Source organism: Brienomyrus brachyistius, chromosome 1 (genome assembly GCF_023856365.1).
Source record: "Brienomyrus brachyistius isolate T26 chromosome 1, BBRACH_0.4, whole genome shotgun sequence".
Taxonomy (NCBI): Eukaryota; Metazoa; Chordata; class Actinopteri; order Osteoglossiformes; family Mormyridae; genus Brienomyrus; species Brienomyrus brachyistius.
Window position 1 is genome coordinate 23,948,125 of NC_064533.1, and position 14,171 is coordinate 23,962,295.

A 14,171-nucleotide genomic window follows, 5' to 3' on the forward strand; every position below is an offset into this window, starting at 1 on the left:
TTTGCTTATAATTTGTCATTGTGGTCGTACACGTTTGTTTGTATTTGCCAACTTTTTTCTGTTTCAAAAATAATCCTTTACGCTCTTTTGAAAATGCTGCATCACAAGTTAATGGGTGGGTGAGTGCATACATGTAATCGCTCATTCGGTATCAGGCCAATTGCAACTAACTGCACCTCAAAAGAGGATTCATAACTTAGAGACCGAAATAAAACAGCAGCTATGTCTGGGAGAAATGGCAAGAAAGCACTGGCAACTTCACGTATCACAACCTACCAGTTTGAAAGTTAAATTCCTGTTGCTGTGAGGATTGTCAACTATTTTCTGCAAATTAGCAGCAACTGGAAGGGAGAAGAAGATGTAGAGTTATTCACTACAAAAAAAATATCTTTCTAAGTGTGACCTTAAAACATACTGAGGTTTCCCCCATTATTCGTTATTATACATCTATAGTTAATGTGGACAGCTCTCGATTTTACATAAAATCTGGACGGTCCCAAAAAATATCCGAGATGCACAAAGTTCATGGAAACTCCAACACAAGAAAGGCGACATACATCTGTTAGTAAATTTCCAGTTTGTCTTTCCATTTATTTTAATGTACGTTCTCCAGTGTGTATAACTAGCTACTTTTGGCTTACATGTTTTGTGATATAAGGTGTCTTTAATGATATAGGACTTAGGTAATGTTTTGCGAAATGGATGCCTTATGTCAGTCAAGAACTGCCTGTACACAATAATATTTATTGTATTTTTATACATCTATTGTACTTATATTTATCATATGAGTGTGCCCTGTGATGGGCTGGCCCCCAAATCCTGGGTTGTTCCCTGCCTCGTGCCCATTGCTTCCGGGATAGGCTCCGGACCCCCCGCGACCCAGTGGTTTGGAAAATGGATGGATGGATGGATGGATGGATACTACATATACACATGTACATCAGCTGATATAAGGATCTCTAACATTGGGGAAGTGCCTTAGTGGCGAATGATTACCATTCTAAGGTGCAGTCTACAGCTATCGGCAGATGACCTGCAGAATGTTGTAGCCTGTAAGCGGATGCCCACTCACCTATGACTAAATCTCTGCCATCCACTAGGCCTGCGGAGACCAGCTCTTGGGAGACCCCGTCAGCTGTGTCTAAGGCGAGAAGCGCAGTGGAGACCTGTTTAGCACACTCTGTTAACCCACCCAGCCTGACAGCCCTCTGCTTTGCAATCTGTCCATTTCTGAACTGGGGTTTGAATTAGCTGTGACATTATGGGCCGGCAAAGTCTGGGTGTAGATCACTCAACAGTCATTAAGACACACAAATGGTGAATTTCCATGCAATCTTGCTGCATCAGCCATTGGGAACCTTAGAACCTTTGTGCCAAAGATGGAACAAAGTCATTCAAATCACTGTGATTTAAACTGTTTCAAACTGTAGGGTAATAAAACGCTACAGACATTTGTTATTTTTATGGTGGAATTTTAACTGAGCTCTACTTACCTCTTCCGGGCATGAATTCAAATCTTATATCATTTAGTTCCTTCTTTGAATTTCTAGGAGACAGAAAAAGAAGAGAGAAAATATGTAACATCACACCATCATTACACTGTGCCAAATGCAGCAAAAGGAAACTTATTGCACAAAATAATTGTAATATATTGTGTGATTTTGAGATTCCACTATTTTAATCTCATGTATCACTGTTTCCATATGACAGGTCTCTAATCCTTGCTTATATTATCTGTCCATCTTTCATAACTGCTTATCCAGTACAGCCTGGTTTATCCCAGGAAAGAATGTTTTTGGACTATAGGAAAAAAAAAACTAGTATCCAGGGAGACCCAGACAATACGAGGAGAACCTACAACTCCACACACAGAGCAGGTGTCGGCCCCCCTGAGCCTCCATGGTGCCTTCTCTGTTCTTTACGAATACTTGAATTGAGGTTCTAAGCACCCTCTTCTGGGCATACAGGGTACTACAGCTAACCAAAAATATTTTATGCACTCAAAACATTTGTCAGGGTTGTCTTCACAAAACACAAAGTTTTAGTAAATATAGAATAATATGTGAAAAGTGAAATGTAACAAGCTGCCCCGTTTTCTGTAACTTTAGAAATGTAACAAGCTGCCTAGTTTGCTGTTTCTTCAGAAATGTAACAAGCTGTCTTCTGCCATTTCCCATGCAGACGGACCATATTCTTAAATATTTTAGCTGTGATTAAACTGTAAGCAAGCGATATGGAGACGTACCTCAACCTTAGTACCAGGCTGATGGCAGATTTGGCACCATCGGAACCCGGACCCGGGGCCTAAGACACAGAAAGATGGAGTTAGGGCCTGTCCACTTAATGATCAAGTGACAGAATGAGAGGGAACCATCAAGAGAGAAATCAGGTGAAGGTGGCTTTTCTTGGGCCTCTGATAAAGCGAGGGGGTTGGCAGTGAGGAGTACCAACCGCAGGGGTGGGTGCCGTGGGGGGAACAGCAGCTGGGACAACCGGGCCAGAATCATGAGGTAAAGGAGCCTGGTCCTGGACCACTGGTTGAAAATGGCTACTTGGGGGATCTGATGAGAAGAGCTGAAGGAAAAAACAAGAAACACAGACAAACCCATACTTGTTAAACCCATGGGAAACCATGTCCTGCAAGGTCTGTGTTGAACACAAAGGTCATTCTCAAATCACTCATTAAACAATCGCAACAGCACTATGACTCTAAGTACAACTAGTCACTAAAGCCGATAATTTACTAAAAGGTGTTGATAATTTCCTGTATTTACTCAGGCAAGAAATCCAGATTATGGCTAGTTACACAGTAAGAAAAGTACAGAAGGACACACCTCTGTAGTCTGTGGTCCTTCCTTAACTCTGGGTGACTGAAAAACAAAGAAAGACATGAGAAAAAATAGTAAAATGCCTCCAAGGCTCTGTAACACTGAGTCAGGCATAGCAGGTAGGACGCGCATGTTAGTCTCAAAGGTGCAACACTAAAAATTAAAGGCGGTGAATCAAAGCAGGAGTGACCAGGCCTTGTGGGGGGAACTACGGCCCTCATAACAGCTCATATAATCTGATATATTAATTTATAATTATAATCAAAGATAGCAGCAAGTGCATTTATTAGGCACTGGGGCTGCAGGTCAAATATAGCATCAAATTACACTGAATTATAACTATACTGGAGTGTATATTAGCAGGAAAATGCTAATTAATGGAAGCTAACTTGCCATAATACCGACAAATAAAATCCAAACAGGATCTGTTGCTAATCCTGTCCCAGGTCCTCATGCCTGCTTAAAATATTCTGTTACGGTAAGCCAATGTTTTAATATAAAGAAGCAATAAATTACTTTAATACATATAAAAAGCAGATGTATTTTAAGATATATACAAAAAGCCTAATCATCAGCTGTGTTCGAAATGCCCAATCGCCCACTATATAGTGAATCGGCCATTTATCAACTGTAAATTTCTTTCGCTATATAGTGCACTACAAAACTGTTGTGAGCTAGACCAAAATGTAATGTACAGAAGCTGTACTCTACATTGGTTGACTTAGACCACCATGACGACTGTCACGTGGGTCCCGGAACGGTTGCTCAGTTTGATCTGTAACGGTCACCCGTTGTTAAGTAGCTTGCTTATGAAATACTTGCCCATGAACTGTAACAGTGGCAAGACTACTGCTGCTTTAAAAACAAGTTATTTCAATGTATTTGACTGCTTTGCATGGGTAACGTTAAATCACACTTAGTACAGTATATTTAAGATTACTATAAAATACCAAAGTTATAGCTGCAGTCCCCATCATGCTTGCAAAGGCAGATACAATACAGTGAAGTATGTTGCAAATACAGTTACATGTGCACAGCTTTGTCTTGTAAAGTTTCATTAGATTTTTATTTCAACGTTGTGAAGATATTTGTCGATCACAACGTGTACTTATCCAAAAACAGCAACGTCAGTGTCCATGTTCTGGTGTTTGTTTATGCGACAGAGATAATAATTACGAATATCCGGTGCATAATCATGCAGCAGGAAAACAGCCAGCTAGTGTCTGAAATGTACCAATCGCTGCCTGCACTTATCCCCTAGTCAGTGTTCTATGCAGTGAACACTATATAGTGAGTGAGTGGACAAGTGGACATTCGGAACACAGCCATTATCATCCTTTATTCACTTGTATTACTACATGACCGAGTTCCAGAACATAGCCGACAGGCTGGCCAGTCCAATTAGTAGATGTAACTCCTCCCACCTTTAGTGTAGAATATTTCTCTCTCTTTCATTGGGAGCCGTTTTCCTCGTGCGACGTTACATTGCGTCACAGAAAAACACAGTTAAAGCATGGATGAGCAAAGACAGCCATATGTGCCGTCTGCAGATTAACGTCAGAATGGACACAGGCTATTACCGCCAAAAACTACCCAGCTAGCAGGAAGCAATCGCGCGGCGGACAGTAATGACCTGCATGCAGATCCGTCACACTCCAGCCCATACGCTAACGACCAGCTGCACAACTATCACGGGCAAAGCATATTTAATGCATTAAAAAAATGTGCCGTTAATGACAGTCGCTGTCTTCAGACTCCATGTACAGCAAAGTCACAGATTTCTCTGTAAAAGTGGCAATTTCCATGTCCTTTCACAACGTGTATGAACTCTGCGTTAGAGTTTATTATTTGAGTGCTCACAAATTGTAAGGCGATCGCTTCTGTTAGTTAACAAGCAGCACTGACAGTGAGTATATAAAGATCTACGTATTATATATAAAGACTTAAGAATGAAAGAACACAGATTTAATAAGTATAAATACAGATGGCTTCCAGGAAAAGAGCTGTCCTCTCTCACTGCTAACCCCAGCACACAAATGTTTCTGCCAAACCAGACCTTTCCCGGCAGAAATTTACAACCTGGGCATAAATATTTAAAGCACATTACCTTCTCCATAATTTCCTAAGACTGTCCTCTATCCCGAATCCCAGAATAGAAATACGCACCATCCAAGTATATGTCCTCATAGGAGGACATCAAACAAACTTTGTTTTGGGGGAAAACAACCTTTCAAACAGACCTGCTCAGTTCAGAACAAGCAGAATCAAGATGCACATAGAATATATGAGTTTGCTTAATTAATACCCTTCTTGCTGGATACATAGTTGGAAGACAGATATAGATACAGACACATTGTGATATTTCATTCACTCTTATGGATAAACAGGTATCTTTATACCTCATGAACTGACTCCTCTATAAGCTACTTCTGCATGACTCTACAACGCTACGAAGTGCCCTTTATGAGTTATGAGCTCTGCCTTTATTACCTAACGCAGGGACAGATCTACAGGGGGTCAAGAGGGTGCAGCTTCCCCCCCTACTGTAGGTCTTGGCCCCCTAGCTGCCCCCCCCTCTTTTCGGTTCCTAAAACTGCAATCATAAAAAAAAACAACCACCCCTACGTCTATAAGTTGCTCCAAACACTGAAACAAACAACACATGGAGAGAAATGTAACTGTAAACGCAATCTTAGGTACCCCAACGCGTACGGCAGCGTCCGCTCGCAGCGTAATTGCCTGCATGCTGGTGCAGAGAGGAGTGACTGAGTTGCGATGCATCTTAAGGTGAAGTTAAATTAGTAACGAATGTAATTTTTGCTAAACTGGCAATGTCTTGTATGCCAATGGCGACAATGAGAGTCCGTTACCGTGGCGTTAGCCAAAAGCAGGCTAAATTCGCTCGCTAAACGGAGTTCAAAGACGAGATTTCCAGGAGCGTTTTAGATTTAATGAGCTAGTTTTCATTTTAGTAATGACAAAACAGCTGCAAAACACCGGTATGTTGGAATCCATAATGTTTAAGCATTGGGTTGCCAGTGGGGATTGTAGGGTGTGAGCACAGCTTTTCAACTTGGAGAACTAAATGAATAAATAAATCACCTGCGCTCGACAATGGCAGATGACCGTCTGAGGAATCTAGCTGTTCTCAACATTGAGAACAAGCATGCAAAGCACTTAATTTGGATATATTTGTTTCGCTGCACAGCACAAGAACTATCCCCTTAAGCCATCTTAAAAAAATGCGGTCAGACATGACCATATGGGTAGCGCAGAGCCTGCAAGAGCTACAAAGTGTTTTGCATGACTGCTGAGCTGTTGTTCCTGTTGTCGACTAACATAAACTTGGGGCAGCGTGTATTACCAGAATGACAAAATAATTATTGTAAAAATTTATCCGTGGATCTTTTGCTGAGTACATTTACCTATAGAATTACAATTATTATTTATATGAGATCTCCCACATACCGCCCTCTGGGCCACCCTGGCAACATCTGGCAACATCTCATCACCCCTTTGCTACCCCATGAAAAAATTTCTAGATCCTCCACTAACCTGGGCATGTTAGGGGGCTTCTAACCAGATGTGCCCCCCCCCCTTCAATTTTCCCTCATCTTTATTTTCTTCAGTGGGAGGGGGGAAGTAACATAAAATAAAGTGGCCTTTTAAATTTCCTACCCTGAAAATTGTTCCAGACGTAATTGTCTATTGGAAATTGCTTCTATCCCACCTGAGTTCCGGCTGTATTGCAGAAAACATCTAAATTGTCCAAAGAGTTCATTTTTCACAGTTTCCATTAAAACGTACGCTCCACGTTCTGCTAGCCAATATTTACGTCATGATTATTTTCTGGCTCTTGGGATTTGTGGATTTGTTACGAAGTATTTTGGACCCCCCCCCCCCCCCCACCCGTGAAAAGGCCTCTGTATATTATACAAGGCAAGACCCCATCTCAAACATGTCGCCCCTCCATTTTATCACGTGTACCCCCCCCCCACCGTCCAAAAAGGCAGATGTCATAATTACTGTGGCTATGCAATTCATGTGAGATTTCAGCTAAACCTTTGCAGTTCTGCTAATTGGTGAACAAACTTAACACAGAAATTTATGCAGCTCATGTTCTCAGCTACCTGATTTAAAGGTGCCATTCCTATGGTTCGAATGTCTTATGGAGGCAGGACAGAGATTAAGACGAAAAAATAAATAAGCTTACAGATAACAGGAGATATAAATAATGGCCACAGCGCTATTCCCCAACTGGTGATTAAAATCCCCTTTCCCTTTAGATCATGGGTTAACAACTTTGGGAATTAGCAACATAAGTCTTACAGTATGCAGTCACATGCCAGCCTGGTGCTACATTTCCACATTTTCCTGACATTTCCCAGGATGCACTGGGGAAGCTGGCTCAATCATTCAGAAAATACCATAACAATTAGCCAAAGAAAATAATTCCAATTTAAAAAGAATCAACCTGAATGATTTGGCCACAGGTTTCTTAGTGGTTCAGAGGCAGAATTCTTGTCTGGCGTGTAAGACGCCCGTGTTTGATGTTCCTTTATATTTGCCCTTAGGATTCACAAAGCTGATCTGTCCACCTAAAGGGGTCTCCTTACTGAAGGAGAGAGGACTTTAATTTTCTATGAGATACAAATGTAAGATGACAGATTCCCAAACAGTGGCACATCTGTTATTGTGTTCGGTCCCAACGTCGGGACAGCGCACTGATAAACTGGTGACTGAGTTCCATTTCCCACACAATCTCTCTAAAGTTGTTTTATGAACTTTTTGTTTTTTACCTGGGAAATGAAGAGGGAATAAATCAGGACTAGCAGACACATCAGGTCTGACAAAAAAAGAACGGTATGGAAGAGTATGAAAGAAAAATATTTTTAGGCTAAATTTACAAAAAGAAACTTACTAAAAGTATTGCCAGTATACAGTGGAGTACATGCCCTGCTGAGAGGAGATGAACTGCATCAGACCTTTTCTAAATCCCTCCCTCCTTCCAGGCAACCAATCCCTTAGCTCTCTATGACCTTTCCTACCTGGCCACGCCCTTCCCTTGACCACTGAGCTCCCTTTGGCATCTATGAACCCCCAATGCTTCCTTGGCTCCTCCCTTCCTCCTGACCAATCCCTGCTCTCTAGCTGACCACTGCATCGCCTCCCCTGTCTGCCTGAGGGGGAGCTCTTCCATGTAAAGGGAATGCCATCTGTATCCATGTGGAGAGAACAACCCTGGGAGTGGGCAGCTCGAGGGGCTGGGAGAAGCGCACTTGTCGCCTGGGCACGCTTACTGCCTTGGCCTGGGGGTCCTTCACCAGCGGACAAAACAGAAAGGTGGGGGGGGGGGGGGGGTGAAAACAGCTATTACATCTGCACAGACCCCACTAGCATATCTCCGAATCTGAGCATGTGCGCAAATGTTCTCCTTGTGTCACCGGCAGTGACAGAGGGCATCGTGAATCATTTGCGTCTTCACACTTGGCTGAATCATGGCAAGTCAAACCTACCTGCTCTCTATCGCCTCCCTAAAGGCCATGTGAGGTACTGGTGGTGTACTGAAGGACCAAACAAAGTTCTTCAGAGGTGATGGGGGTGGGGGTCACTGGGCGTTATAATTGTCTGGAGTGGGGGGGGGGGACTCACCCGCAGAGCAGCTACAGCGGCCTTGCCCTCCTCACTCTCCTCATCCAGCTCATCGTCGCTCCACTCCCACTCACCATCCTCGGTCTTGTGGAGACGCCCACTGGAACCAGGCACCCTGCGCACCTTTCAATTAAACACACACACGCCCCCTACTGGTCAGATGAAAATGCTATCTGGACATATTAAGTTCATTCAAATTTTATTATTTAAAAAAAGTTTTATTTGAAAACTTGACTTGTGTTAGTAATATGAATATGAAATAATTCATTTTAAATGTATTTACTATTTAATTTAATTTATTTATTTATCTAGATGAATGAGTGGTTGAGCTCTCGCCTTGCACCCCCCGAAAGAAAAGCCAAGAGCCACCAATGTGAGTAAGGGCACGTCATCCTTACGTACCCCCCAAAGACGGCTCACTTTTCTGTTAATGACTTTAGCTCTCTTAAAATGTTCTTTAGCACCCCCAACCAAGTAAATGAACATTATTTTGTTGAAACAGTGTGATGTCATACATTTTCATTAAAATAAGACCCCCCCCACACCCCGTAAAGGCCCAGCCCCTCATGTCTTAAATCTCTTGTGACACCCCTGCAGACAGTTTTACTCATTTACCTGATGCTTTTATCCAAAGCAACTTACAGTGGAGGGGAAGGGGTATAGCTTCACAATTTGCACTCCCTGGGGTTGGGTTGCCTCTACTTGATATGTGACAGGACCTTCCATTAGCAAATCAGCTGTTAACTGCATATTATTGGAATAGTTTATTTATTCTGACAGGAATCAATCGGGGTTTATATCTCTGAGCTATTTCTCCATTCCATATCCAAATGTCTAATACTTTGCTACTGTATCTCTCATTAAAGTAATTAACGTCGTTACTTCGCTAGTCCTCTGTGTTCCTGATTGTGTTTATCCCTCGAATAAATCCTGTGTTTTACACCTACCTGTGGACTCCCATACCTATTTCCCTGCCCTGCACCGCCGATACATGACAAAACACAAATGTCAGATGGTCTTAAACTGAGGGAAAACAGCCCAGGTCTCTCATTCGCATTGCAGTGACCCTGTCCTGCAGCCACACGTCACTGCAGTCATGTTGACAGCCTCCCTTGTCCACTTTTATGTTATTAGTGCATTTCTGCTCAGAGAAATGTGCTCTTTACAGCACTGAGCATGTCTGTAAAAACAGAGCCAAGTCTTAAGGGCAACTCATTTTACCAATATAATTATTATTACAATAATAAAGCTGAAACTAATAATCCTGAATTATTATAACTAGACTGTGGTCTGTTGCCTAGTGACAGCAGTAAAACTTTAACTGGCTAAAGAAAACAAAAAAAAGCAAAGCCATCCATGCACTATATCTGCTTGATTGAAGATAACACTTTTCCATTTACATATGGCAATTAAGCACGATGTTAATTAAAGTCAAACCACTGCTGGTCGCCAGAAGATAAACTGGTCGACCAATAAAAACGGATAATGACTCCTCATATTCTGCCCTGGCGACAGTGGGTACATTTTTAAAAAACACAAGAGTAGACACACAAGGCAGGGCAGGCGTCCCAGCCTGAACCCAAGATGGGGGCCTGCAGAAAGCAGATGGCTAAAAGCAATCCAACCTTCTTTTTTCTGGAATTTGTGCGGGTGTTCTTAAAAGATCAGGCCTGGTACTGCACTGCGAGTTTTGTGTTAAAGCACATTATGTGGACTGAGATGTCCCTAGCTGGCCAGGTCCCTTACCCTTTTGGACCGTTCTCTAATTGTTGGAGCCCTCTGTAGGAGTTTTTCTTGTAAATATTCGTTGTTCTGGCAAAAAAAAAGACAGATTAAATGTCACAGATTTACTCCAAATCATGAAGTCTGTGCCCTGAGGGTTGACTGGCAGCCATCCAAGGTGCATCCTTCTTTGTGCTCTATAGTACCCCCCAGGACTGGTAGTGATTTGAAGATTTCTATATTTAAGGCCCTGCGTCTCATACTAAATATTTAAAAAAGAACAATAGAGTCACAATTACTCATATTTTAGTTGCATGCACCACAGTTTCTGCTACAATTATGAACACAAAGGAAGACTGATAAGGTTTTTCTGTTTACTGATCATTTAAAATCATAGGATTATAAATCATTTGGTGCACCGTCAACCGAACCATATCCTGAAATGTTCCCGATTCCCTGTATGACACCGGTGCAGCCTGGTGGATGTAATCCTATGACCTGATGGCGTCTAATCTATGGGCAGGCTGATACTGGAGATTCTGATCCGTTAAACGGTGAGGGACACTCCTGTTCTCCTGGCCAGGTCAGAGCACTCACCTTTGCTTTTTGGAAGAATTTGTGCTTCAGTAGCTCTGATGACGTTGGTCTGAAAAAGCACAAAGCCAAATCTGTTACAGCAGTGTTCGTGGACTCACAGCCGGTCCACATTTTTACGCCTTCCCTAAGTAAAGTACACATTTCTGCTCCCTCCCAGCTCCCAAAGGTCTGTGGGTCCCCAAGGACCAGATGGGGAAACACTGTGTTAAAATGTGTAAGTTTCAAAAAGCTTTTCTACTTCTCTGGTGGTCTGACACTCATGATCTCCCATTTGTCAAATTGGGAATGTTCCTGGCCATCTGTACCAGAACCAAAAATCCAGCCAAATTTTTTTCCATTCAAATGGATGCTGCTCCAGCCATATCACAGTCCAGTAACAAAATTTTGCCCCAAAATCACCTGAACCAGTCATCAAAAATCTGAAATGCTTCGTACGATGGGCTGAAAATATAGGACATCACTGCCCTGCACCGCGGAATGTAAACCAGCTTAGAAGATAGAGAGTCATCTGATTTCATCAGCACTTAGTCTGGTGCTCCAAGAAGCCTTAGAATAGGCTTTGGGGAAAAGATATCCCTTATTCCATATTCCCAGGAGCCTGCTGTACCACCAGTACAGAAACAAGGCACAGATCCCAGTAACTGACACCTTGGACTCAACTGTGCTCACATCACTAGTTGAGATGAGCCCCGCCCCTAGCGATAAGCTTCACTCACAGGGATGAGCCCTGCCCTTAGCGATAAGCATCAGTCACAGGGATAAGTCCCGCCCCTAGCAATAAGCATTGCTTACAGGGATGAGTCCTGCCCTTAGTGTTAAGCATCAATCGCAGGGATAATCTCCGCTCCTAGCGATACGCATCACTCACAGGGATGAGCCCGGCCCCTAGCGATAAGTATCGCTTACAGGGATGAGCCCGGCCCCTAGCGATAAGCATCACTCACAGGGATGAGCCCGGCCCCTAGCGATAAGCATCGCTCACAGGGATGAGCCCGGCCCCTAGCGATAAGCATCGCTCACAGGGATGAGCCCGGCCCCTAGCGATAAACATCGCTCACAGGGATGAGCCCCGCCCCTAGCGATAAGCATTGCTCAAAGGGATGAGCCCCGCCCCTAGCGATAAGCATTGCTCAAAGGGATGAGCCCCGCCCCTAGTGATAAGCATCACTCACAGGGATAAGCCCCCTACCTCCCCAAGCTGGGAATATCCATATATGTTACTGCTGTTAAGATGTGTGTTAGTCAGTATCCTGGAAACACTGCTTTTTAACCCTCTGGGGTGTAGGGGTAGGGAACACACTTTCACTGACTGGGGCAGGGTCACACATTTCGTTCAATATCGTAAACTTAATTCATGGCAAATAAATAATTTCTGATATTTCTTATGGCATTGCACTCATCTTAATTTGAATGTATATTGTAAATATGTCAGATTTATATTAAGTTTGTAATTTGACATGAAAGTATAGACATGGCAAAATGCAGTTTGAAACACTTGCAGAAACATTATAAAAGTGCATAGTAAGCAATGGTGGCAGTTTGTTTTGATCCCAGATATCTGATCACCAAATTCTTGGCTACATGAAGGTGACTAAATGGTGTAGTTGTAACATTCAGTTGGATAAATAAATAACAAAAACCAAACTCACGTCACTATTTCTGGCCTCCTCCCATTGAATATGTAGGAGCTCTCACATATATATATATGCATGAGCCATTTACACCTGGCCACACCCCCCCCCCCCCCATGAAGCTGATGGGGATGTATCTGGATCGCGTTTCACCGTTACGTTGTTCAACAAATTACCATGCGAATGCGATTTGAATATGCGTTAATGCGGCTATTCTGGTTTACTTTTTGCCTATTCAATCTAATTTTAAAAACTTTAATACTTCCGACAATGGACATTTTCAAAAGAAGAAAGATTACGGATTTAGTATTTTTTCATGATTGTACATAAAGATTTCAGCGAGATATAGCTGACGATGCTCTTGTCCCCAGAGGGTTAACAACCTGGTAAAGGTACAAGGAGAATGTGTGTGTGTGCGTGTGTGTGTGTGTGTGTGTGCGTGTGTGTGTGACTGAGTATCCATCATGCTGACTAACTGGAGGTCACCTTTTCTCTGGGTCCTTCTGCAGGCACAGCGAGATCATCTTCCTGAAGGACTTGCCGTACTTCTTCACCATCTCCTTGTCTGAGACACCCGTCTCCAAGCAGGGGGGGTCATTCTGCAGGGTTAGCATGAGGACCTGGGAACAGCAAGGGAGAGGGGTGCCAAGATGAATGCTGGCCAGGGGGGAAGCCGCGGTTGCCTGTCAAACCCCCCAGGAAAGGCCTCCGGTCTCCTGCCTGTTTCCAACAAGTCCCCCCCCCCCCAAAACAAAGCCTTGTAGAAATACTGCACCCCACCCCCTTAAAATGATCAAATTTGCCAGAGATTACAATAACACTGACTTCCTGCCAGTCTTTTTACTGCAAACCCATTGTATCTCATGGTAAATATTCAAAGTCAAAATCAATTACTTGTCAGCAAATAAAAACAAAATAAGAATCAAGAACTAAAAAAATTCTGTTTCCAAGTAATTCAGGCAAATCTGCTCATTTAAAGAGGGATTATATACTTTTGCGGGGCACCAAATATAAGCAGCTTATTGAGGTGCAGTCAGATCTTCATGAAGGTGCAGTCTCTGTGAAATTCACATCCTAAGCTGCTCGGCTGTCGCTGCCAGCGATGCCGCAATCATAATTATCATCATAATTATTGAGGGTGGAGGTGAATTGGAGGGTTATGACCTTTGCAGAGCAGGAAAAACATGGCTACCAGCCATCGGCAACACCCACCACTACCTCCGTGATGTCAGACTTTTGATATGGTCCACTGTATGCTTTAAATTTTGCTGATATATAAGAGATAAAGAGAAAATGACAGTGATATAGAACCTTGGCCTAATTCCAATCTGGAATCCTTGACATTACTTGTAGAGGACAGAACAGTCCTGATTTTCTCATCTGTTTTGACCAATAGTGAATGGAATATGTCTAGCTTGGTCTGAAACAGGAGAGTAAATTTTATGTAAAATCGGAGTACTAGCTGGTGTGATGCAGGCTCCTCTTTTGGGGAGCCAGAGACACGGTGAGAATGAAAGAGGAGCTGTAATCACTTCCTGTAACCATTGTCAAAAGAGGTTTTTGAGCCCAGCAAAGCAGCACAGGCAAGGCATCCCAGAGAGAGACCTAGACTGCTGCACTGAGGCATTAACTGAATGGGTTACAGTAGCTACTAAAACACGTGTTCAGTGACCCTGACTGCTCAAAGCATCTGCTCAATAAAGATACGGCAATGTGAAATGCCTGTGTGGTCGGTTAAGTA

General features: G+C 43.0%; 1 protein-coding gene across 1 annotated transcript in view; it reads right to left on the reverse strand.

Annotated features, from left to right (window-relative positions):
* oxsr1b (oxidative stress responsive kinase 1b) overlaps window positions 1–14,171 on the reverse strand; it is a 65,734-nt gene that overhangs the window by 3,418 nt on the left and 48,145 nt on the right. The window contains exons 8-17 of the mRNA XM_048970999.1: window positions 12,917–13,050; window positions 10,800–10,848; window positions 10,227–10,292; window positions 8,481–8,603; window positions 2,835–2,870; window positions 2,452–2,574; window positions 2,246–2,304; window positions 1,494–1,546; window positions 1,073–1,141; window positions 277–341 (exon numbers count right to left, since the gene is read on the reverse strand). Coding sequence (XP_048826956.1) covers window positions 277–341; window positions 1,073–1,141; window positions 1,494–1,546; window positions 2,246–2,304; window positions 2,452–2,574; window positions 2,835–2,870; window positions 8,481–8,603; window positions 10,227–10,292; window positions 10,800–10,848; window positions 12,917–13,050 — 777 coding nt within the window. The remainder of the gene's footprint in view (window positions 1–276; window positions 342–1,072; window positions 1,142–1,493; window positions 1,547–2,245; window positions 2,305–2,451; window positions 2,575–2,834; window positions 2,871–8,480; window positions 8,604–10,226; window positions 10,293–10,799; window positions 10,849–12,916; window positions 13,051–14,171) is intronic.